The sequence below is a fragment of the Pteropus medius genome, unplaced genomic scaffold (assembly GCF_902729225.1).
Source record: "Pteropus medius unplaced genomic scaffold, Ma_sr-lr_union100, whole genome shotgun sequence".
Taxonomy (NCBI): Eukaryota; Metazoa; Chordata; class Mammalia; order Chiroptera; family Pteropodidae; genus Pteropus; species Pteropus medius.
In genome coordinates, this window is record NW_024345601.1 from 2,341,600 (window position 1) to 2,365,651 (window position 24,052).

The window sequence follows — 24,052 nt, forward strand, 5'->3', positions numbered from 1 at the left end:
GCTTCCTTGGAGTTAATAAATCATAATAATGTATAAAGTAATGATCGGTTTATGCAGATGTATACTGACTATTGAGATTTGAGTTTAAAAAATTCGAGTTTATGCAGATGTATACTGATTATTGAGATTTGAGTTTAAAAAATACTAAAGAGTATTAATTTTTCAGACAAACATTGTTCCTGGGCTTCAGCCAATTGAAATTGAGTTTGGATACATGTGGTTTACACACATTGTGTTTTGTGGTTTATTAAGACTTCCGAGCACCAAAAATGATTTTTGGCATAGAAACCTAAACAAAAGGATTTACTTTGCTCTACAGTGAATAGTTAGGTCTAATTCTACTTTTTTCCCAATGATTCTAAGACAAACTGAATCTTCTAACTAAAGAGAGAAATGTTTTCATGTTCTTTATATTCAGAAAGATGGCATTATAAATTAGTATTTATTTAATATTGGCAATAGCCTAATTGTGGCTTTCTGTATCACTAAATTATGTCATACTATCGTTTAGCAAAGAAAAATTAAAGCTTAATTCCCCTAGAATACATAAAATATAATATTTTTTAAGTTATAGAATATGAGTGAAGAAGATAGTTTTATTAAAAGTCTATGGTTCTTAGAAAACTTTTTTTCCTAGGTGAAAAACAGTAAAAATGGTACATGGGAAAATGGCACCAGTCACTTAAATTACTGATGCCCATTAACTGCTTGATGATTTGATTTAAAAAAAAATACTACTGCCTAAAGATGATTAATAAAATATTTTAAATATTTTTGCTTTCTATTTGGCTGATAGACACCCAAAAGGAATTTTTTTGTGGTTTGAAGTTTTAAGTTTTTACTAGTTCGGAATATGTTCTTATAAGAAATATCTTTTTGTTAATAATCTCATTTTGGAAGCTTTTCTCTCATTCAGGAGTATATTTTAGTTTACTCAGATTCTTGATTCTCATATATATGTACACAGTTTCAACAGAAGTTGGATATGATTTAGAGCAGTGGTTCTCAACTGGGGACAATTTTACCCCCCAGAGAACATTTGGCAATGTCTAGAGACATTTTTCATGATCACAACTGGGATAGTGCCACTGGCATCCAGTGGGTGGGAGGATGCTGCTAAACATCCTATGATGCACAGCACAACCTGCACCACAAAGAATTATGTGACCCAAAATATCATTAATGCTGAGATTGAGAGATCCTGATTAAGAGTAAAATGAAGCAGGCCATGCTGGGTCTGTGTTTTCCTGCCTTTGCCATCCTTATTTCTGATTTTATAGCACAAGGGCTAAAGGGACTTAGCAATATAGTGACTTTGAGAACAATCTGCTGTTTGTTCTTTCTCTTTCATTTGACAACTATAGTAGCGAGCTCTGCCTTAGTCTGATGCCATTTATTCTTTACTATTAAAGTGATGGCATTGTCCTTTGTGACTGTCTTATCAAGAGACTGGGCCCAAGAGTGAGGCATATCAGTCTTCAGTCTTAGATTGTACATTCTCCACAGTTTGACATACTAGATTATTAAATTTGTAGGATTATTAAATCCTACTATGTTGGCATATCTTGCTAACTTGTTCCTAAATATAGATCTAGCTAGGTGTACATCTACCTATACATGATATGCAGACACTTTCAATGTTGACTTTCTGGCCACAAGTTCTTTACTAATAAATATGATTGCTAATTTAGTTTCATTTAACATTTTTTGTTTTTGTTTTTAATCTATATGACTATTCAACCCACCAAATTTTGTTAGTAATATAAACAATAGAACATTACTTACCTTCTGATCCCTTTGTGACTCTATTTGGTGGCAGCAGAATTTGGGGAAAGTCACAACCACCAGTAGTCCATTAATATAAATAGCTACATAACCATGTGGGAAGTAGAACTGGCAGTTTCAGTGATTTCTCTTTTTCTCCTTTGTGGGAATAGTTCTTTCCAGCTATTTTGCAATTTTAACTGCTTTTATTTGGGGATATTTGCCAGTCTGTATTGCTTACAGGCCATGCAGATGGTAGATTTTATTTTTCTTTTAGGAACATTGTAGTAGTAATAATTAGAAGATTGGTGATCTTCCCTCATTCTAAAAGAGACTTAATGGAACCTAATTGAAAGTCTCACTTAGCTGCTTCTGCATCTGATTCTCTGGCTTCCAGGTAGCACTTCCCGATTGTCAGGAAGTATTTGTCAGGGTCTGGGCTGATTCACCTTTGAACCTTGTGGGAAACTTCAAGATGCTGAGTTGGTTTACATCTCTCGTGATTTTTGTAGGGTCAAGTTGGTATTGTGCACAATCGTTTTAAAGTTAGGAAATTACTACTAATTTTGCTTATGCAACTTTCTATGAGCGGTAAATGGAACCCAGAATTTTGGTAATTGAAGAATGAGCCTCACTCCATTTAAAAAGGTTGATTAAGGAAGCCTTAGACTAAGTAAAGAATGAGGGAAATTGTTTTGAAAAATAGTCAGACATCTGGAATAAATAGAAGTTTCTGAAGACTTTATACACTTAATTTAATCATGCCGAGACTTAGTGGGGAAAAATGAAATTAAGTAATCCTTACTTGATCATTTTTCTGGTGCTTTGAGTAGAGTTTTAGAAAGCAATGATTTAGTAATGATGCTGTATAACTTACACTATCAAGAAGCTAGAAAGTTAGTGTGTTTAAAGTTTGGATTATTGAATTAGTTATGCTTGAGAGAAAGTGAATGATGTACTGAAACTGAGGTAGAAATTAGCTCTTTGAAGTAAGCCAAAGAAATTGAGTGCTATTCAGAACAGAATGCATTAGACCTCCCGGAATTTATGATGTAATTTTTATATAACTTAGATTGTTCTTTTTAACTATTTTGAATATCAGTTAATCCTGTATCTTGATATTTGCATATCAGTGTGAAAATGGTTTTACATTTGCTATGAAAGAGTAACCCCTATGACACTGTAGAATGGGAGCGTTAACACTAGTTGCTCTTTCTTAACAAATAAAAGGCCAGCAGAGGGAGCTCAAGAATTGTTTTTTGTTTTTGTTTTTTTTTAAGGAAAAATATCAAAAAAAAGTTTTTGGTGTTCATTTATTCATTTATACAAAATATATATTGAGTATATTCTTAGTACAAAGTGTGAGAAATGGCCAAGAAATGTACACTTACAAATCAGGAAATTGGATTTAAATTGTGGGATAAGAAGAATTCTAAATTCTTTTCATACTATATCACTTAACAGTTAATTATAGGAATTGCTCAGGGCACCAGTAGCACAACAGCCCTCACAGCACATTTGACATTGTGATTCTCCTATTCTTTCCCATCCTCATCATGGATGGTCCGTCTCACCACTTCTGGTGGTTTCTACAGGCTTGGGCTTTCTCCATCTGGGAAGCCCCTACCAACAGTTTTACAAAAACAAAGCCTTAAAGCTGCGTTAGACCAGCCTGTTGGGAAGGCAGACCAGCTGGTGATGGCAGGCTCTTCATCCTGCTGTTCTGTTGAGAGCCACTGGGAACCTTGAATTTGGAAGCCATGGTGCTGTGACTGACTGTATTGCATCCCACCAAATGGCGATGTTCTTTATCTTTAAAAAGATGCTGCCAGTGTTGGCCAAGCTCTTGTTTCTGCTTATAGCCCAGAAACCAAAGTCTACCAGTTTTTGGCATCACGTTTAAGTGAATAAAACCCACTCTTCTCCCTATCCATAAAAACTGGCACTTGCCAATTATGTTTTAGAGAATTAGGAAGCTCTTGGGCTCCCTCTGCTGATATTAGATTAACAAGTAGGTTCATTGACAAATATAAACACTTCCCAGAAGTTTCAGTATCTTGCATAATTAGAATAAACAATGAAATAAGATAGCCAGAAGGGGTGGCCTGGTAATATTATTTGGCTTCTGTTGCCTAATACTGAGGAGCCTAGAAGTAGACTTGTGAAAAGGGCTTAGTTCATGCTTGGGGATGTGTGGATAGATCACAAATATGTACGTAGGTCTTTTGTTTCTCTGCGGGAAATTGGACAATTATTGCCTGGCTATTCAAGAGAAGAGTGAAGATAACCTGGAAGGGCGAGGCTTTAATGAGTCTGTCGCCTCTCGTACCCTGGCCTTCCTTTTGCTTACTCCCTAAACTCAGCTTCCCATCAGTATGTAAACTTAGACTGTGACCTAGTACCCTGAATTATAAGTGAAGGATCACACAAATGTCATAGTTTTGAGGTCTTATAATTTTTATCAATACTTTAAATGAAATTTTTATTTAGATAGTATAAACAAAATAGCAGTCCTTTGTTGAAATCCTGTCTCATATTTGGAATCTTCCTACATGACAACTTCTCGTTTAGGGTGAACCAGCGCTTTGGTTTATGGCTCATATTAAAGGGTTATCCAGAGAGTGACACATTGGCAGTGAGTCTCATTTCAGGCGAGGAATTGGGTGACACTGCCAGGTAAGATAATACAGACAGAATTTTGATCAGTCTCTTCTTAGAAGAAGTAAAACTCTAGCTAATTAATTATTTTGGAAAATATGGTGTTATTTGGATGTAAAGTTTCATGACTACATGAGTAGCGTGGAGTCTGCTGAGGGATGCAGTGGTGGGGTTCACATGCAAAACCACATAGCAAGTCCTATAGGACCAGTGCCCAGGCAGTATGGGAAGGAGGGAGAAGGGGACAGATGTGAGGTTTGCATAGAGGATGAGCAACAAGAGAGGAGAGCAACAGGTGTGCCAAATAGGCTAAGGTTGCTGGAGAGTAAAGTAAGCAAGAGCTCCTTGTGGGGGGATCAAGTCTGTGGGGCGAGATCAAGGAGAGCCCTGTATTCACTGTGAGGAGCATGGGCTTGACTGTACAGTAATGGGCTTCGGCAGGACAGAAGTGGCGTAATCAGATCTTTGTTTCATAGAGAACTCTCTGGGGCCACATAGAGGATAGTTATGAGGGTGGCAAGAAAAGGGGGACAGTGACTAGTTAGGAGGTTATTATAATAACCTAGGCAAAAGATGACGTAACTCCAAAGCTGAGATTCTAGAGAAAGATCATACTTTCCATTTAAAGTATGATCTTCCAGTGCCTCGGGTTGTCTTTGGGGGTTAAAGTGAACCGTAAAGTTTAGAAATGAGCTAGGAGGGATTTCATTATCTAAGGGCATATAGTTTGCAATCATGCTAGCTGAGATTATCCAGTGGGCAGTACTCATCTGCGGTTTTCTGTTTTATGTCATATATGTACTGATTCTCTAAAAAGGCTAGTGGATTTTTGTACGTTAGTGGTTAATTGAACATTGCACTTGGTGATATAAGCCATTAAATAATTATAGTATTTTATTTGGGGCAGTTGTGCATATATCCGTTAAAAGGAACAATAGATTTGAAATTTCCATGCTTCCATTTATCTTCCTTTAGAATGTGTTTGTGTGTGGTGTGGGCACACACGTGCACATGCTACTTTCTACTCCCTTTCAGTGTAAATGAGCCGTTCCACGTAGCTCCTGGATCTCTCTTTCCTGGGCATGCCCACCCCAGAAATTCCAACCATTTCTGTGGCTTTTTCTTTTAATTTTTTTCTTCACTTAAATTAAAAAGAAAATGTTTTGTAGAACTTAAAAGAAAAATGTATTTTGGGTGTGGAATATTACTATTAACAAGTATAGGAAACTTTGTGATGTAAATGAAGAAAGATTATCTTACTGCACAGTTATTGTGAAAAAAATATATCTAAAACTACATTTTCAGAATCAGTTGTCTTAAGTAGTGAACTTATTTTTTTAAATCTTGAAATACATCCCTGCATGTTTTGTGTTAATGCCCACAGAAGTGGAAGAATGTCAACAGTCAGAAAATGTACCCGCAGTTGACTCTGGCTGCCTGGTGGCAGAGCAGCAGCAGCAGATCTTTCGGAGCAGCAGCACTCCTGATGTCACTGAGCTGCTGTGCTCAGAGTCTTCTCACGGTATGGAGGAGCTCCAGTTATTAGTGTAGAACTGTAGATTTTGCCTGGGAAGAAGCTGCACGTCATATTGCTTTCTACATATATTCTAACTCTGTTTATTTCAAGGGAATGTACTTTTTAAGTTGATTGCAAGGATGTGGTTTCTGGCAATGAAATGTTTTCAGTATTTTTTTTAATACATTTATCTAAATTATATACACATATGTACCGTTTTTTCCAGTGTACATTTTTGAGAACTAGAAAGAAGTCCAGAGTGGCAAGAGTAGGCAGGAGGCAGAGAATGTTACATCACAAAGTCAGGGAGAGCAGCAAGTTTGGTAGAAGGTAGGGCAGGAGTAGGCAGATATGGAAGAGCCACAAAAGTTGACAGTGAGAATAGAAAGCTGCTCAGACTTGTGAAAAATTTTATTAGCAGCTTGTGGACTCTGCTGAGGTTGAAAATAATAACTTGTAATAGCATTACTTTACATGCTTTCTCCAACAACATTCAGCAACAACAGTGTTTGGAAAGCAAAGAGGCAGATGATTTGACCTATAAACAGTAAATAACATTTTACAATGAAAGCACATGTTTAAATTGTAACTGGTGTCAATGAATATACTTATTTAGTTTAGTTTTGTGAGTTAATTAAGAAATAAACTAAGCTTATTTATCTACAAGTTATTTCACAGTTCTTAATGTCAGGGTCATGCTAACCTCATCAAATGAGTAGAGAAGTATTGCCTCTTGGAAATTCTCTTAAAATACAATTAAAAAAATAACTTGAGAAATGTATTACCTAAAGATTTTCTGTTCTCTGAAAGGTTTTATATAAGATTGTTGTGATTTTTTTTTTCCTTTACATATTTAGTAGAATCTACCATGTGCCTGGAGTTTTCAAATTTTAAAATCGTTATAAGACTATTAAGATTTTCCTTTCTTGTTTCAATTTTGTTAAGTTTTTCTAGGAATTTGTTAAACTCATGTATTTTTTCAAATTTATTGGTCCCAGATTATTTATAAAATCTACTTAAGATTTTTTTAATGTTTACAGGCTTTGTGGTAATATTACTGATTCTGGATTTGTTCTTTCTCTCATTAGTCTTTATTCTCGAGCAATACTGAGCCACCTCACTGGTTTCTTTTCCCCATCAGCTCACCTGGCTAACTCAGATAGCTCTTCTCTGAGATTCCTTCTCCAAGGCCCCCAGAACAGGTCTTTTTGCCCTCCCTTGTGCTAACATAATATGCTAAGTGAATCTGTTGGCCACACTGAGTAGCATTCTATCCTCTCTAAAAGCTCCCTATGGACCAAAGAGACCAGATCTGTAGTGTGGAATTGACCATCAGCTACCAGTTTGCCAGACTCCTGTTTTTAATGTATTTTAGAATATCTAAATTTAGTAATTACCTATATATAAAATTATTTTCCAACTTTACTATCTGAACTGTTGATTTTTTCTGCCAAATCTTTAGGTCATAAGGTAGAAAATGCACAGAATTTGAGTTCTTCAGAGCCTAAGCCTTTTCAAGAGAATAAAGGACATGTGAAGAATGAACATGAAGGAATAACAGTAAGATATTTTCTAACCAAATCAATTTCTCATTAAAAATAAACATGTAAGTTATTAGCACAATAAATTTATTAGTGGCAGTAATACTTTTCTTTTAAAATTTTTTTCCATTTAGACAGGTCATAAGCCTAAACAGTCTTGAAACCTTTTTAAAGTCTTGCCTGCTTTTTATGTAAACTTAGAGTCACATTGCAAAAATAGAAAAAAAAATTAACATGAAATGGAATTTACCACTGGATGTGTATGTGGCCACCTGAAATTTTAATCAGGTATCCTTGCTTTTCAAACATACAGATTCCTTGTTCTTGGCATCATTTAGGTAGTAGCCTCCATCTGACATGAGTTACTAGATAAGGAAGTGTTTACAAAGATCTGTTATGGTTTCTTTTTTTTAAAATATGTAAAATAGCATTTTTAAAAACAAATATAAAGTATAAAGAAGAAAATTTGAAAGTAGTTCATAACTCATTTATGCAGATAACTCCCGTTTATTTATTTATTTAAAATGTGGTGCATATTCGTAGAAAACTCAAACATTATAGAAGTGTTCAAAATAAAAAGAGAAAGCTTCTCCGTTGCCTGGAAAATAACCAGTGTAAAGTTTCTTCTGTCTTTATTTTTTAAAAAGGAAAATACCAGTCTATATATATATAGCCTGTATGTATATGTGTATTATATGTGTATATTCCAACAATTACATAAACACCCACAAACCTACCACTTAGCTTAAAAACTAGAACATTTCTAGTAGCACTGCTTTGGCATGTAAATTCCTTCCTTGTCCCCTCAGAGAGCAGAATTTTCTTGGCTTTGTGTTTATCATGCCCTTGCTTTGCTCCGTCGTTTTGCTCTATGTGTATGAATCTCCAAACAATACACCCTTTAGTTTTTCTTATTTTTAAACTTTATAAAAGTGACAGTATTGCTTTATTCACTGGTTAATGTATTTCTAAGATTCATCCACATTATGACATGCAGCTGTAGTTCATTAAGTTTTCTCCACTGTATGATATTCCACTGTGAATATACCACGATTTATTTTCATTCTTTTGTTGATGGACATTTAGACTTTTCAATTTTTTTTAATGAAAGATGCAGCGATGTACATTCTTGTATGCATTTCAAGATTTACATGTTTAAGGTTTTCTCTATGGTGGCTATCTAGGAGTAGAATTCGTGAGTCCCAGGATAGAATAACGATCTTCTTTACAAGAGAATGTATGTTTTTCAAGGTGGTTGCACTACTTATATTTCTGCCAGCATTATGTAAAGAATTGCTATTCATCCATATTCTTACCAGCACTTGCTGTTGTCAGATTTAAAAAATGTTATGAGTCAAGTGAGTGAAAATGGAATCTCATTTTTGTATTTTTCAGATAACTAATAAAGTTTAAAATCTTTCCATATGTTCACTGATCATGTGTGTTTCATCTGTGAAATGTCTAATGATGTCTTTACCATTTCCTATTGATTCGTTTGTCATTTTCTCTTTAATTTATACTAATTCTTTATATGCTCTGAATACTGATCCTATTTTGGTTGTTTCTGGCAAATATCTTCCAATGTGCAACTTATATTTTCACTTTCTGCGTGGTGTCTTTTGATGAATGTATGTTCTTAATTTTGCTATTCTTGATTATCGAACATTTTTATGGTTAGATTTTATGAAAAATTTAAAATACCAACTCCACAGGGATAAAAATATTACCTTATATTTATAAGTGTTTCAGTTTTGCCCTACTCATTTAAATTTTCCCTCCATCTGGAATTTATTCCTATGTATGGAGTGAGGTAGGGATCCAATTTTTTTTTCCCGAGATGGATAACTACTTGTGCTAGGTCCCATTTGTTGAATACATTTTTCCTTCATTGATCTGAAATGCCACCTCTCTCTCATATGTGCTGTTTCCTGGATGTCTGAGGCTTTATTTTAGTGCTTCTAATCTTGATTTATTGGTTACTTTGTTTCTCTGTAAAGTACTACAAAGAGTCTTAGTTACTGTAATTACCTACTTTTTTCTCCCTTCTTCTCCCCCTTCTAGTGGAAGCTATTTTTCCACTATTTTTTGTCTTTCATTGCTGCTGTTGAGAAGTCTTCCAGTCATCATATTTGTTGTTCCTTGTTGGTCTTTGTCCTTGTTCTTCATTTGCCCTACAGTATATTTAGGTACAGTTTCTTTTGGTTTATATATTTGCCCTTTTTGGTACATGCTATGTGCCAAGTATCTGTGGATTCTATCTTCCATTGTTTTTGGAAAATTCTTGGTAATCATTTCTTCAATATTGCCTCTTTTTTGTTCTCTCCGCTCTTTTCTTCTAGAATTCTGGGTAGAAATATATTTCTACCTTCTCATTCTGTCTTCCATGTCTGTTAAGCCTTTTTCATATTTTTCATTCTCTTTGGTCCTCTGGTTTACAGTCTAGGTAATTCATTAGTTCTTTCTTTCATTCAGTTTAATAACTCTCTTGACTCATGTAATCTGCTGTTTAATACTTCCATTGAGTTTTTTATTTTAACAGTCATACCCTTTGCTTCTGAAAGTTCAAGTTGATTCTTTTCAAGTATATCTGTAATTTCAACTAATCTCTTGTTGCTTGTTCAGTTTTGTGATTCTCATCTTTGATTCCTTTAAAAAATTCACATTACAATTCTAAATTCTTTGTCTGATTATCTGAAGTCCTTGAGAGAGGGTCTAAATTCCATTTTGTTGCTTTCGAGACTCTTGTGCATGGTGATTTATTATTTCCTTTGGTGTATGGTGATGGTTGATTGAGTTCCAACATAGTCAATCTTAATTTATAGAAAACCTGGATGTCAGAAGTGCTGGAGTTCCACCAGGACAATATTTGCATTTATTTCTTTCAGGAAGCAGGGAATGCTACTTTAATCTTAGAATCTCCATTCTTTTGCCACCGGCAATGATAATAGATTTACGCTTGGGATAGCCCCATTTCACTTCTCTGGTTTTTTGTTTTGGAGAGGGCAGGGTGTAGATCACTTGGAGTTTTATTTTACTTTCTGTGAGTCCAAAATTGTAATCTATATTTTTATGTAAGATCTAGTTCTGTAGTTGGAGGACATTTCATTTCTCAGTTAGAAGCAGAAAAGACCACATTCTGCTTTTCAATTAAGGAAATATCTGGATATATTACCATTATTACATTAGATATATTTCATTCTTCTTTAAGACTGTGTAATATTTTTTCATATACTGTGAGTCTTCTAAATATTTATGACTGACTTTTGTTTTATCGCTTAATAATTATCCTGTCTTTTAATTATACATCTTAGTCCTTCTCATTTGTTTGCTTGTTTAATATTCATCCTTTTAGCTGGCCAGTTGAATACAGGATTTTTATATATTCTATATTAGAGGACCTTAAATTTACATCTTCATTCCTGGCTCTATCCTCTGTCTCACAATCCTGGATTTTTGTTGCCTACTTATAGGACATTCCTTTTGGATATGCAACTCAAAGATGAAAATTAAAATACCAGAATCTCTCTCAGGTTCCTTTGTCCATCATCTTTCCTTCCTTCCTTCATCACCATCATTTTCATGGTCTGCTAGATTCATATTCTTTTGTCATTTATTTTTATTCCACTGTCATTTACAGCTTATTATAAGCTCTTTTCTGTCATTCTGCAGCATTTTATTTTTTTTTTCTCCCATCAGAAGCCTTTCAAGCTTATTCCTGAATTACCATAACAGTTCCATAGCAATTTTCTTCTTAATTCTGTCCCACAGATAACTACTCAGATTTTCTTTCTAGTTATCTTTTTAATCACAACAAGCTACTGTCTGGAAAATACAGTTGTTCATTTTGTCAATATTGGGTTGAAATTCCTAAACCTGATGCTGAAGGCCCACTGGCAGCTGCCTCGATTAGGAGGCAGTATACATTTTCTTTTTCCTCTTTACCTGTCTGCCCTGCATGGCCTGCTATAATCAGCTTCTTTTCCTGCACATAGAAATTGCTGGTTACTACTCAGTGCTTCCTGCCTTGAATCCCCTCCTGCCTTCTCTCTACCACTTCATGTCTGTTGACTTCTTGAACAGCTGTCCTGTAACTATGAGCCAATTAAGGTAACACTTTATTCTGCATACCTTTTAGAGAGAGTTTATGTGCATATTTTGCTTATGTACCTTGTTATCATTTTGTGTAATTTGTGTATGTTTTGTCTCTCGAAGCAAGGCATAAATTTTAGAGGATGCAGATAGCCTCCAAATGTTTTAGTGCTCTATATTTAGTACAAGGTCCAGTGTTGAGCAGTACTCAAGAAAATCTGTTGCACGTTTAACAAGGAAGGCACTGAGTAACCTTTAGAGAAGTCTGGGTGGAGTTTATGCCTTTCCTGCTAGCACACTTACCATTCGTGTATAACTTAGGCCTTTTGGAGAATTGCATTCACTATATGTGTGTGCTTGCTCAGAGGAGCAAATAGAACTTTAAAATCAAATTATCCATATAAGTTGGCATTCCTTCTCAGTAGATTGGTTTAATTGGATGTCAGTTGACAAAGGAGAAGCCATAAATTTCAGATTTTGAGTAATTTATAATTCATTGATAGTCATTTGTGAACACATATCCTTCAAATGGAAAACTGGATTCATTTTTTGTTGTTGTTGTTGCTATTATAATTGTTTCTTTTTCTTTAGAAATGTGGGCTAAAAATTTAACAGTCTTATAAAAATTAAAACTTTCCTGTAACAAATGCGTTATTTCTTTTTGTCTGAAGATCTTAGTTCGAAGAAGCAGCAGCTCTGCTGAATTGGATTTAAAAGATGATTTGCAACAGACACAAGGAAAATGTAGGGAAAAACAGAAGAGTAAGTTCCAAGATATGTGGTCTGTGTTCATTCAAATTCTGAGTTCATATATTTTGTTTTCTTTTTCCTTTCTAACTTAAGTGATATCATGTGAAGAGACATGGTTATGAAGTGGGACATATTTATTCCTGGAATCTCAGGACTGATAGACAGTTAGTACACACATACAAAAAAAAAACCAGTTCTAGTCAGTTACTTGTATCTTAGAGGCCTGTCTTTCCACCTCTGGGCCTTTTTCCAGGTGAAAGGCATGACTAAGGCAGATGGCTAGGTGAGCAGACAGGCCAAGAAGGAAAAATGATCTTCCTCAGAAAGTTCCCACAGGCTATGAGGGGAAAAAAAAAAAGCTTCAAAAGTACATTGAAGTCAATAGTATACGTATTGAAAAAATAAAGTTTGTTTGGAATCCTGACACATCATATACCATAAAATGTGGTTCTAATACTCTGCTTCCCTCAAGGCAGTTACTTCACAGGGAAGTGAACAACTCAGGTCCAGGGCAGTTCTTGGTGGGTTGTGGCGGGCTCCTCTTGGTTTGTACTTTCAGACCCTGTTGGCTTAGCGTTCTGTGGAAATGCAGTTAGGGACCTAACAGGTTGGTGATTGGGACAACTTTCAGTTCTTTGCAAGTTAAAAGAAAACAGCTGATTAGAAGCAGCAAGGCTGGGGACTGTCAGCAGCAGATATGAAAAGCAGCTGGAAGAGTGAGCAGACAGAGTAGACACATAAAATTGTTATGAAGTAAACAAGAGACGTGGAGGAATAGACCGTCTAGGTCTGTTTGGTGTCAGACAAAATAGTCCTATAAGGCTTAATAGCCTTTGAAAGTATCATTGTATTATGACAGCTTGCAACTTTTTAGTATATAAAAGGGAGAATTTCTGTTGAAGAAAATGTTTTGCAGTGACCCTGGGTGATTCAGCCTGGGTTGAGGTGTAGACATCAGGCTCCTTAGGTCTTCTAGCAAACAGAATAAGCTTGCTTTTGTGGTGGAATCAATTCCCACCCTTTTCTTCTCCCCAGCCCCATTTTAGTAGTTGAATAAGTTTCAGGAGAAAATTTAAGGCCTTGACGTAATCTTTAGGATACTTGGAGTAGCTGAGTTGAAGACCCCTTGAAAAGAATGCCACTTGAGTTATATGTAGTGCTCATAATGACTGAGCTCATAATGACTGTTAAATGCCCTGCACTTAGAAGATTTGTTTCATTGAGCAAGAGCGCCACACAGGTCCCTTTTGAGTTCCTACCCTCTGAATGATTCCTGCTATGTCAGCTGTTTACTTGCCTGTAGGTAATTGTGATTTCTAGCTATTAGTTATCTCACACTTTGATTCTTCCATTGTGCCAGGTGAAAGTGTCAGCAGTGACACAGCTCTGGGCTATAACAGCGAGGCAGAGCTGTCCATGAGCCCATGGCAGACCTGTGAGGAGGATGCAGAACTAAACACTCCTACAGATGTTGTGGCTGACTCTGATGCCCGCCATTGGTTACAACTGAGTCCCACTGATGCTTCAAACTTAACAGGTAACTGTGTCTTTGAAAAGGAGGCACTAGTACTAACAGTTGAGAGATCCTAGAGTTTCCTAATTGAAAGAACTCTGGGGATCCTTTAGTACAATGATGATGCGAGTGCCGCCTCCAACCAAATTGGTCATGGCAGACCCAACTACCGGTTCATAATCAGTGGTGAATTCTGAGCCGTGTATGGAGAGGGTTCTAAAAAAGTGGCCAGATAGCGGAGGAAGCATGCCATGCCTACAGCCACTGTCCACCACAGGAGGAAGTGATGATCCTTCAAGCCTTTGTCATCCCTCACCAAATTTGCTTTACTCTGGAAACAAGTGATTTATCCACCTTACAAAGGTTATCAATCCAGGATAAGTTTAAGACTTTGATTAGCTTACTGATTAATTTTTTTTGAAATTTTACTATGAAATACTTGATACATATAAAATAAGTTGTGACATATTTGTAAGTTATAGGCTACAATAATAAAGTGAGCACCAGTGAGCCTACAACACAACTTAAAAAAATAGAACAGCTCCTAAACAAGCGAGGTTTCCTATAGCGCCTTCTTAAGTTTCTCTCTTCCTCCTGTCATCCTGTGACCCTATCTCAAAAATTTATATAATAATTCCCTTGATTTCTTTATAATTTTACCACATATATCTGTGTCCTCAAGTAATCAAATATATCGTATTTTTAAACTTATAAAAAATGGTGTCATACTCTGTATTTTTGCACTTTTTCTCCCCTAAACATTGTATTTCTAAGATTCATGCATGGGCTATAGAGCCAAACTTTTTGGGTCTTCCTTCAGGCTCTGCCAAGACATTGCTGGGTGGCTTTGAGCAAGTCACTTAATCTCTCTGTCCTTCAACCTCTTTTATGTAAAATAGGGATATTAGTCTCTACTAAAGGTTATTGGAGGAATAATTGAATGAACATATAAGGGTAGTGCACAGAATAGTGTGTGTGGAAGCACTCTGCAGTTTTAGCTCTTCACATGCACGCATACATACACATGCACATGCACATTGGTTGACCCTTGGTATGCAAGCCTCATAAAGGCTCAGCTCTCTTACCTGTGTGACAGGGCTGATGAGAATGGAAACACCAAAGAGGAGTTGGATATTTGTTTTGCTTTGTTTGTTAAGTGTCAGGAAAGACGTGTTCTGAGGAACTCACTGTGGGAAATGCTGACCACAGCCAAGTCCTTCCTGGTCTACCATAGTCATGTTTACATGTAGATATCTTTCATGAAAACAAGCTATAAAGTATGTGTTTAATAAAAATGTTACTAAAATGCTAAAAAATTATTTTAAAATTATAAATAAAGGCAAATGTTTTACCTTAGTTTTTTTTTTTAACCCAGCAAAATTTTGTTTTTATTATAATATAAAATTTAATCAAAGTCTCTGATATTTTGGAAATTCTTGTTGCAGTAACATTAAAACTTAATAAAATTTACATAGAAAAATGGATTCAATAAAATCTTTTATCTGTAAGATAGGTAAAACCAAGAAGTATGATCTTAATATGTATTTAATATGTGTGTATTTTAATTAAGAATAGAATAATAAACAAAGAAAAGCAGACCAGTTGGCTATAAGTGAATAATGTATTGCCTTATAATGCTGTAGCGCTGTCCTTAAAAGACAGTGGACATTTTTGGTCTGTGTATTCAAAACTGCCAGTGGTAGAAGCCTTGCAAAGGCAATGAGAAAATGGTTGTCAAAATCATGTGCTTAGTTTTATAAATTATTGGGTATCAATATGTACTTCTCAAATTTTGTGTTCTTTTTAAAGTGATTTAAAATTCTTTATATACATATGTATAATTATAGATAATCATTTTGAATAATAACATTTTAAATTTATATGAGATTTAACAGTTTACAAAGAACTTTGAATCCTCTTTGATTCCATATGGTAAGCAGGTCAAGTCTTACAAATTCTGTTTTAGAGATGGGAAAACTGAGACCCAGGGAGATCTAGTTGTCTAGCTAGATGATAAGTGCCAGAGTTGGTACCAGTTTTTAAAGTGTTTAGTCTCCAGATGCAGTGTTATGTGTACTCCTTTCCACTATGTTGCTGTTAAAATTACAGCTGTAAAACCCTTCAAACTATTTGAGAATCACTAATGTATTTATGGAATAAATAGCTTCTTTGGGCCCAATATACAGACTACCCAAGAGAAACTTATTGTTGTGGTACTATTGAAGGCAGTACTGCACCTTCGACAAGTTGACTTATTTAAACAAAAACTAGTTTTAATTATTTTTATTGAAAAGAAAGACAATTGGGTGATTACTTTTTTTGTCCGTCCTTTGGAAAGATTAGTTTTGATCTCATTTCAAAGTATACGTGGGACAGCTCGCTTTAATAAACTTCTGTGAGGTAATTTTATATGATACACTCTCTGTTGTGATTAACTCCTCTAAATACTTAGTTCTTCTTTGAAATACTAATATAAGTCAGTACACTCAGTTCAATAGTTCACCTTGTCATCTGTGAAAAGGACAAACTGTAATATGGTAAGGTTTAAGGATTATCACAGTTCTGAATTTAACTTTCTTTTCTTAAGAGAACAATTTCTTTATAAATGTACAAAACAAAACAAAACAAAAACAAAAACAAAAAAACCCCGCATGTTAGCCTGACCTTTAGGACACACAAAGAAAATGATCAAATAATTTCAGTATATCTCTGTTTCTCATTGAATAATCCTACCAACAGTTATCAAATGCTTAGAACAATAAACCCCTTCTAAAATCTCAAATTCCTTCATGACTGGCAAGCTAACAATTTAGTTTTATATTTGCTTTCTTATTTAAATCATTTCATGTTTGCTGAAAATAACAGCTAATTTATCGTGCTTTGTTTGAAAATGTGCCTGGCATTTGTTTTAATCAGGTCCAGTAATACATGCAGAAATGGAAATGATCGTCATGAAGGAAGAAGTTTATACTCACAGGTGCCTAGAAACAGGAGGCGTGGGGTTACACAGGGGAGGATTGTTTGGTCAGGAGGCAAAGGGAAATGGGAAAGCATGGGCAACAGCCTTTGTTGTCATTTCCATGAGAAAGGCAAAGCAAGACAGGGTAAGCAGATTTAGGATTGGCTAGTCTGAACAATTTCAGCAAACTCTGGAGCATAGATGCTGTCCCTGGTTGCTCTGTACCTGGCCCTGGAGTGACTATGGCAGGTGAGTATATTAGCTTGATGTGGAAGAGCTGGATAAAGGAGGTAGCTGGGAGGTACAGCTGTGGATTGGGTAGTTTGCATATGAAAGGTACACTTCCTGGTTAAGCTGTTTACTATCTCTAAGAATTAGTAGTTATCCATGGAGGGGCAGTCCCTTCCTGGTCTGGAGGCACCAAATGCCAGAGCATCAGGAATACAGAAAATAAAGAAATATTGTTAATATATGCATAAATTTTGTTCTGTTGAGGTAATGATTTTGAGGAATATTTATGATTCTATAGCTAAGAATCAGTATTACTGCTGATTCTCATTTAGCGAATAAGCTTACAAACCAGAAATATTTATTTTGATGCTGTAAGAAATAAAAAGATGAATAAGTCATAGCCACAGTTGACTTAAGAGATTATCAAGAGGACAGAAGACATCCTGATAATGACAACTAATGTGATAAGTGCTATGAAATTTATTTAAAGAAAGTTTTAATCACAGGGGTAGACAAGTAGACTAGTAGAATGTGTTATAAAATACATAACTGAATCCATAAAGGCACGGAATCATGATATTATGAAAGAAGTGGCATTCTGGATCTGGCAAGGAAAGGTTTTATTATTTAACAATGCCCGTGGAACAAGTATTTAGCCATATGGGAAAAAAATGAAATGCAATCCCTACCTCACACCATGCTCATAGTCATTTCCACATGGGTAAAATACTTAAATATGAAAAAGAAATTCTAAAAACTTTTAGAAGAAAATATTTTCTAAAAAATGTCTAAGACCTTAGGGTGGGGAAGGTTTTCTTAAATGAAATTTTTAAGAAATTGATAAGAAAAGTATCAATTATGAATTCAACTTCAGCATAATTAAAACTTTCTTTATCAGAGAAACTAAGAATTCTGAAGGGTGGCAAAACCTTAAAGAGTAAAAGCCAGCTTTGGTGCTCTTTCCTTTCCAGGTTCCTGTCAGGTCAGTGATAGGTTTCAAGATAAGGTTTAGTAAGAAATGATGGCTAACATTTTGTTTTAGTGGGAGGGGTTCAGTGGTCTTCTCCCACTGGAATATAAGCTTGGTTGTGTTCAGAACTGATTCTTAGCTCCTAGAATGATACATGGCAGGAGAGGAACATTCAGTAAATACTTGAATCAGTGAATGAATAAGCTTTAAGTTGCAGGCTACTGTTTTATTTAGTGAATACAGAGATTATATTTTGACCCTTTTTAATAATAAAAGATTATATTTTGACCCTTTTTAATCTTACATTTGATAATGTAAGATTAAGTTTCAAAATCTTTTTTTAGTTATTATATTTATCACAGCCCTGTCTCCAAATGCTGTTATAGAAATCCTTTTACTACTTCTGCTTTTAATTATAGCTCTGCATGTGAGTTACATTCACAGTTACCTACTACCAAAGCTGTTTTTGCGGGAATGGTTTGTCAGTGTTGTCTACCACTAGACACATTTTTGGAATTTTCATCAGGCTTTGATCTGCTCTGAAGACATGAAATATTATAAAGAAAAATAACAATGATAACTACCATGGGATTAGTTGCTCACCTTCTGAAATCTTTAAAATGAACAACAACAACACCGAAAAGCAGATGAGGAAGGAGAGGAGGGTCAGGCTGTAATGGTGGCCAACAGAATGCCAGCCAACTTGCTACCTCTCCCTTTGGATCTTCAAAGTCCAGGCCTGATTTTTTTGGTACCAGAATTAAGGTTTCCAATCGAGCCTTTCGGTTTGTGCCTTTAGATTTCAAGTGAAAAGAGAAATTTATTTCCAAAGTGCCAGCTATATTTCTTCAACATTCTACCAAGCCTACATAAAATTGCTCCTATGTGAAATCGTCATTTGGTCATAAGTGCCTATTTTACCAATTACCAAGATTTAGTTAATGGCTAAAATCCTTTGCATGTTTGCAGAGTTACAAACTTTATATTACTCTGTTAAAATCATATATATATTTGGAGAAAGATAATTTATTTACTTTCAAGGGTTCCCAGTTAAATTAAAAAAACATTTAAATACCCCTTTACCATTTAGTAATAAATAAATGAAAAGATACTAGGCTAGCATACTAGTTCACTCATGAAAAAGAAAATAAAACTAAATATTTGGTGTTTTTAGGGTGAACATGAAATTTTCTGAAATCTCTCAAATCCCCATTTTTAATAAAATACTGCTTCACTGTGGAACCATCTACATGTAAAATGTCAGCATCTGTTCTGTTACTTATGCCACGAGTAGAATAATTTTGGGTAAAAACATTTCAACTCATTAAAAAAATTTTGTCATGGTAATATTGAGTGTGCCATCATTTCAAATACTTCAAAAAGATGCACCATATTTTGATAATGTTGGGATATGTCACCTAAGATTTTATCATTGAGGTATAAATTTTTCAGAGAGCAAAATAGTATTGAAGCATTTTACACATGGAGTCCTTTCATAACTGAGAATGTGTTAGGTGGCAGGTGCCATGGAGTTGCAGGTGATGAGGTGCCTGACCGACGTTTACTTAGAGTTGCTACTCAAGCACAAGTCCAGGGTGATTGGAATGCTGGGGCTAACCCCTATTTTGGACGGCTGCATATTCCGGGTTGGGGTAGGGGATGCAACAAAAATATAAATCATCTAATCCTCTTACATTTTTTACCTTTCAAGGAATTAAAGACATCATGGCATTCTTCATGAGAAAAATAAATACCATATTATGCTGTGTCTTCACTTGGGGACTTACGTTGGTTTATAAACATTCATTAAAGCTTCAGCATACCTTCTCAGACTGACAGATGCTTGGTATTGCACTTACCTTACTAAGTAAACATTAGGAGAATGAGTCTCTCTTCAGAGAACTTAGAGGCCCATAATTAGCCTTTTGTTCTCTATAACTCCTGTCTTTTAGATATACTATTTAGGAGTTCCATTTTGAATTGGATCTGTACCTTTTATTGTGTCTCCTCAGTAGAGTATGATACTTACGTGGGAAATACAGATGAGTTTTTCCTCTAAGAAGTAACAGTGTTTCTGTTTGGATAAGGCCATTCCATGACACGGTGTGCCATCTTTATTAACTCTTTTGTTTCGGTGTCTTGGGATCTTTTAATGTCTAGTATTAGCTGTCTTGGGTGCAGTGTTGGGGGATATAGACCATTCTTGGATCTGCCGTGACTCTTGTCAGATTCACTTCTTGCTTCTTATTGTTTCCTGTCATTCCTCTACTTGACTTCCTTACATCCACAAATGGTGCTTCAATTTCTTGGATTAGATAGGCCTTAAAAACACCAATACCATATATACTCAAAATGACACACAGTGGGGGTTGATAATTACCTAGAAATCAGTTTGCCTTTGTTTGTTTAGAAAATTTGTGAGGAATAGAACTTTGAGAACATCGTGTTAGTAACAAATGGTGTAAGAAAATAAAGAAAGGGGATTAGTATAGAGATAGAACACAACTTTTAAAACTCTGCAAAGAATCAAAAGAGAAGCACAGCAAAGAAGATACAAATTAAGTAAATAAATAAATTGATAGATAGGAAGAAAGAGACACATGTCTAGTTATCCATATGTCAGTCACATTAAAGCAGAAAACATTTATTAGTGACTGCAGTAATTCTGAATTTATATGAACTTCATACCCCCAGATATATGAAGGAAAATTTGACAGAATTATAAGGAACTACTGATAAAGCCAAATTCATAGTATAAAATTTTAATATCAATTCAATAATTGATAAGTTAAGCAAAAACAGAGAAGACTGACTTAATACCATTAATCTTGATTGAATGGAAATATTTGTGTGTTGAATGGAGATATTTTATATGTACATATATATATATATAAGAAATTTTGAACTTAATTAAAATATACAAGTGATTTTTTAAAAGTACATGAACTTTTACAGAAATTGATGAGCTAGATCTTTAAGCAAGTCTCAGCAAATGTCATTATTTGAAACTATATTTATCTTCTGTGAATATGATGAAGTAAATTAAGAACAAATGGATAATAAAACAAAAATACATTAAGAAACTAAAAACTGCACTTCAAATAAATTGTCCAAAAATAAATTAAATTAGAAATTAGAAAATATTTCAAACTGATTTACCGTGAAAACTACATATCAAAAGTTCTAAAATGTAAGCTGAAGACTTATATGGAGGAAAATGTATGGCCTTAGGTGTGTATATTAGAAGAGAAAAATATTGATCTATGAGTCCTATTAAAAAATTAGGAAAATAATGGCGGAATAATGTATAGATGTCAATAAAAAAGGAACTTAGAAAGCTAAGCGCATACACAAATATGATAGAAAGCAATAGAGAAGACAAAAACCACTCTAAAAACATTAATAAAATAGATTAAGAGGCAAAATTGATCAAGGAAAAAATATTGGGGTGATGAGGGGAAAAGAACTACAAAAACTGTATAAATTTTTAAATAATATAGTCGGTTAATTTTAAAATATTTGTTAAAATAAAGGACAATTACTGGTTTTACTGAAACTTCAAATAAAGAAGAAACTCTTTTCCAACTGGTTCCAGACACTAGAAAGAAAGCTTCCTAACTTCTGTTATCTAATTTGTGTTACCTTGATAATGAAATCAGATAGAGTGCATATTAAAAAAGGAAAATTAGAGTCCATATTACTTAAAAACATATAAGCAAAAATCCTATATAAAGCATTAGCAAACAAAATCTAAAAATATTGGGAAGGGATCATATATCAGAATTAAGAGAAGTTCATTCCAGGATCAGAAATACAAAAAAATAGTTAATCATGAGAAAAACATCACATAAATTTCAATTAAAGAACACGCTACAAAATATGTGATCGCTGCTCCTTGAAACTGTCTATGTCATCCAAAACAAAGTCTGAGAAATAGCCAAGAGGAGGCTTAGGAAACATGACAGTTAAATGTAATGTGATATCTTAGATGGAATCCTGGAACAGAAAAAAGACATTAAGTTAAAAACTAAAGCAATCTGAATAAGTGTGGACTTTCTAATAATGTTTCAATATTGTTTCATTAATTTTAACACATGTACCATACTTATGTAAGATTTTAGTAATAGGGAAAAGTCAACATGAAGTATATGAAAACTCTCTATACTATTTAATGATTTTTTATAAGTCTAAAATTATAAAATCTAAGTTTATTTTTTAAAAAGTAATTCAGGAAAAAACGTCAAATAGAAAATAAGGGCATTAAAACTAAACAAAAGTGATAAAACGAGAATATGAAATAAGTGACTTTTAAAAGTGGGCTAAAGAAATGAGTGACAAAGGCATTTAAAAAATTATATTAATACATATGCAGTCAGAAATAGAATGGACAAACACAAATAGCCCCAGTTTTCCACAAAATGCCACTTGAGCCACATTAATGGATTTGCGTTAAATTAGATGTGAATTGACAAGGACAAAGATGGCAGGAGAAGCAGTAGCAACCAACTTATTTTTTTAAAAAATGAAAACCAAAAGGTTTTATTTTTAAAGTTAAAGATCAAAGTATTTAAGACCTCTATGGTATTCTTTAAAACATTTTTTTAGTTTTCAATTATAGTTGGCATACAATATTATATTAGTTTCAGGTGTATGACATAGTAATTAGACATATATCTTACAGAGTGAGCACCCTGATGAATCTGACACTACACATACTATTACAATATTATTGACTGTATTCTCTGTGCTATATTTTACATCCCCATGACTATGTTGTCACTACCAATTTGTACTTCTTAATTCTTTCCCCTTTTCCCCCTACCCGTCAGCATCCCTCCCATCTCTGTATCTATGTTCTCTGTATCTATGAGTTGGTTTCTGTTTTGTTCTATTTTTTTTTTTTTAGATTCCACATATAAGTGAAATGATATAGAATTTGTCTTTCTCTGTCTGACTTATTAGCATAATACCTGCTAGGCCCATCCATGTTATTGCAGATGGCAAGATTTCATTCTTTTTATGGCTGAGTAATATTCTATTGTATATATGTACCATTCTTCTTTATCCATTCATCTAATGATGGACATTTAGGTTGCTTCCATACCTTGGCTACTGTAAATAATACTGCAGTGAATATATGGATGCACATGTCCCTTCAAAGTAGTGTTTTGGGTTTCTTTGAATAAATACCCAGAAGCGGAATTACGGAGTCCTTTGTCTCTTGATACAGGCTTTGTTTTAAAGTCTATTTTGTCTAGTATAAATATTGGTACCCCAGCTTTTTTTTATCCTTTCTATTTCCATTTTCATGAAATATCTTTTCCATTCCTTTACTCTCAGTCTGTGTGTGTCTTTGATCTGAAGTGAGTCTCTTGTAGGCAACATATGTAAAGGTTTTATGTTCTTATTCATTCAGCCACCCTATGTCTTTTGATTGGAGCATTTAATCCACTTACATTTAAAGTAATTGTTGATATATAATGTATTGCCATTTTATTATTCATATTTTTAATCTTTTTTTTTTCTTCTTAAAGAAATCCCTTTAACATTTTTGTAATACTAGTTGGGTGGTGATGAACTCCTTTAGCTTGTTCTTTTCTGGGAAGCTCTTTATCTGTCCTTTGATTCTAAATGATATTTTTTCTGGGTAGATTAATCTTGATTGTAGTCCTTACTTTTCACCACTTTGAATATTTCTTGCCTATCCCTTCTGGCCTGCAATGTTTCTGTTGAGAAATCAGTTGACAGTCTTATGAGAGCTCTCTTGTAGTAACTAATTGCTTTTCTCTTGGCTGCTTTTAAAATTCTCTCTTTGTCTTTCACCTTTGGCATTTTAATTATGATGTGTCTTGGTGTGGGCCTCTTTGAGTTGATCTTGTTTGGGATTCTCTGTGCTTCCGGGGATTGTATGCCTCTTTCCTTCACCAGGCTAGGTAGAAGCTTCCTGTCATTATTTTTTCAAATAGGTTTTCAATTCCTTGCTCTCTCTCTTTTCCTTCTGGTACCCCTATGATGTTAATGTTGATATACTTGATGTCCCTGAGGCCCCTTAAACTCCTCG

General features: G+C 34.6%; 1 protein-coding gene across 4 annotated transcripts in view; it reads left to right on the plus strand.

The window, feature by feature from the left end:
• RALGAPA2 (Ral GTPase activating protein catalytic subunit alpha 2) overlaps positions 1–24,052 on the plus strand; it is a 291,465-nt gene that overhangs the window by 107,514 nt on the left and 159,899 nt on the right. For all 4 annotated transcript variants that reach the window (XM_039874353.1, XM_039874357.1, XM_039874355.1 and 1 more), the window contains exons 17-20: positions 5,807–5,944; positions 7,401–7,498; positions 12,240–12,330; positions 13,679–13,855. In XM_039874353.1, the coding sequence (XP_039730287.1) occupies positions 5,807–5,944; positions 7,401–7,498; positions 12,240–12,330; positions 13,679–13,855 (504 nt within the window). The remainder of the gene's footprint in view (positions 1–5,806; positions 5,945–7,400; positions 7,499–12,239; positions 12,331–13,678; positions 13,856–24,052) is intronic.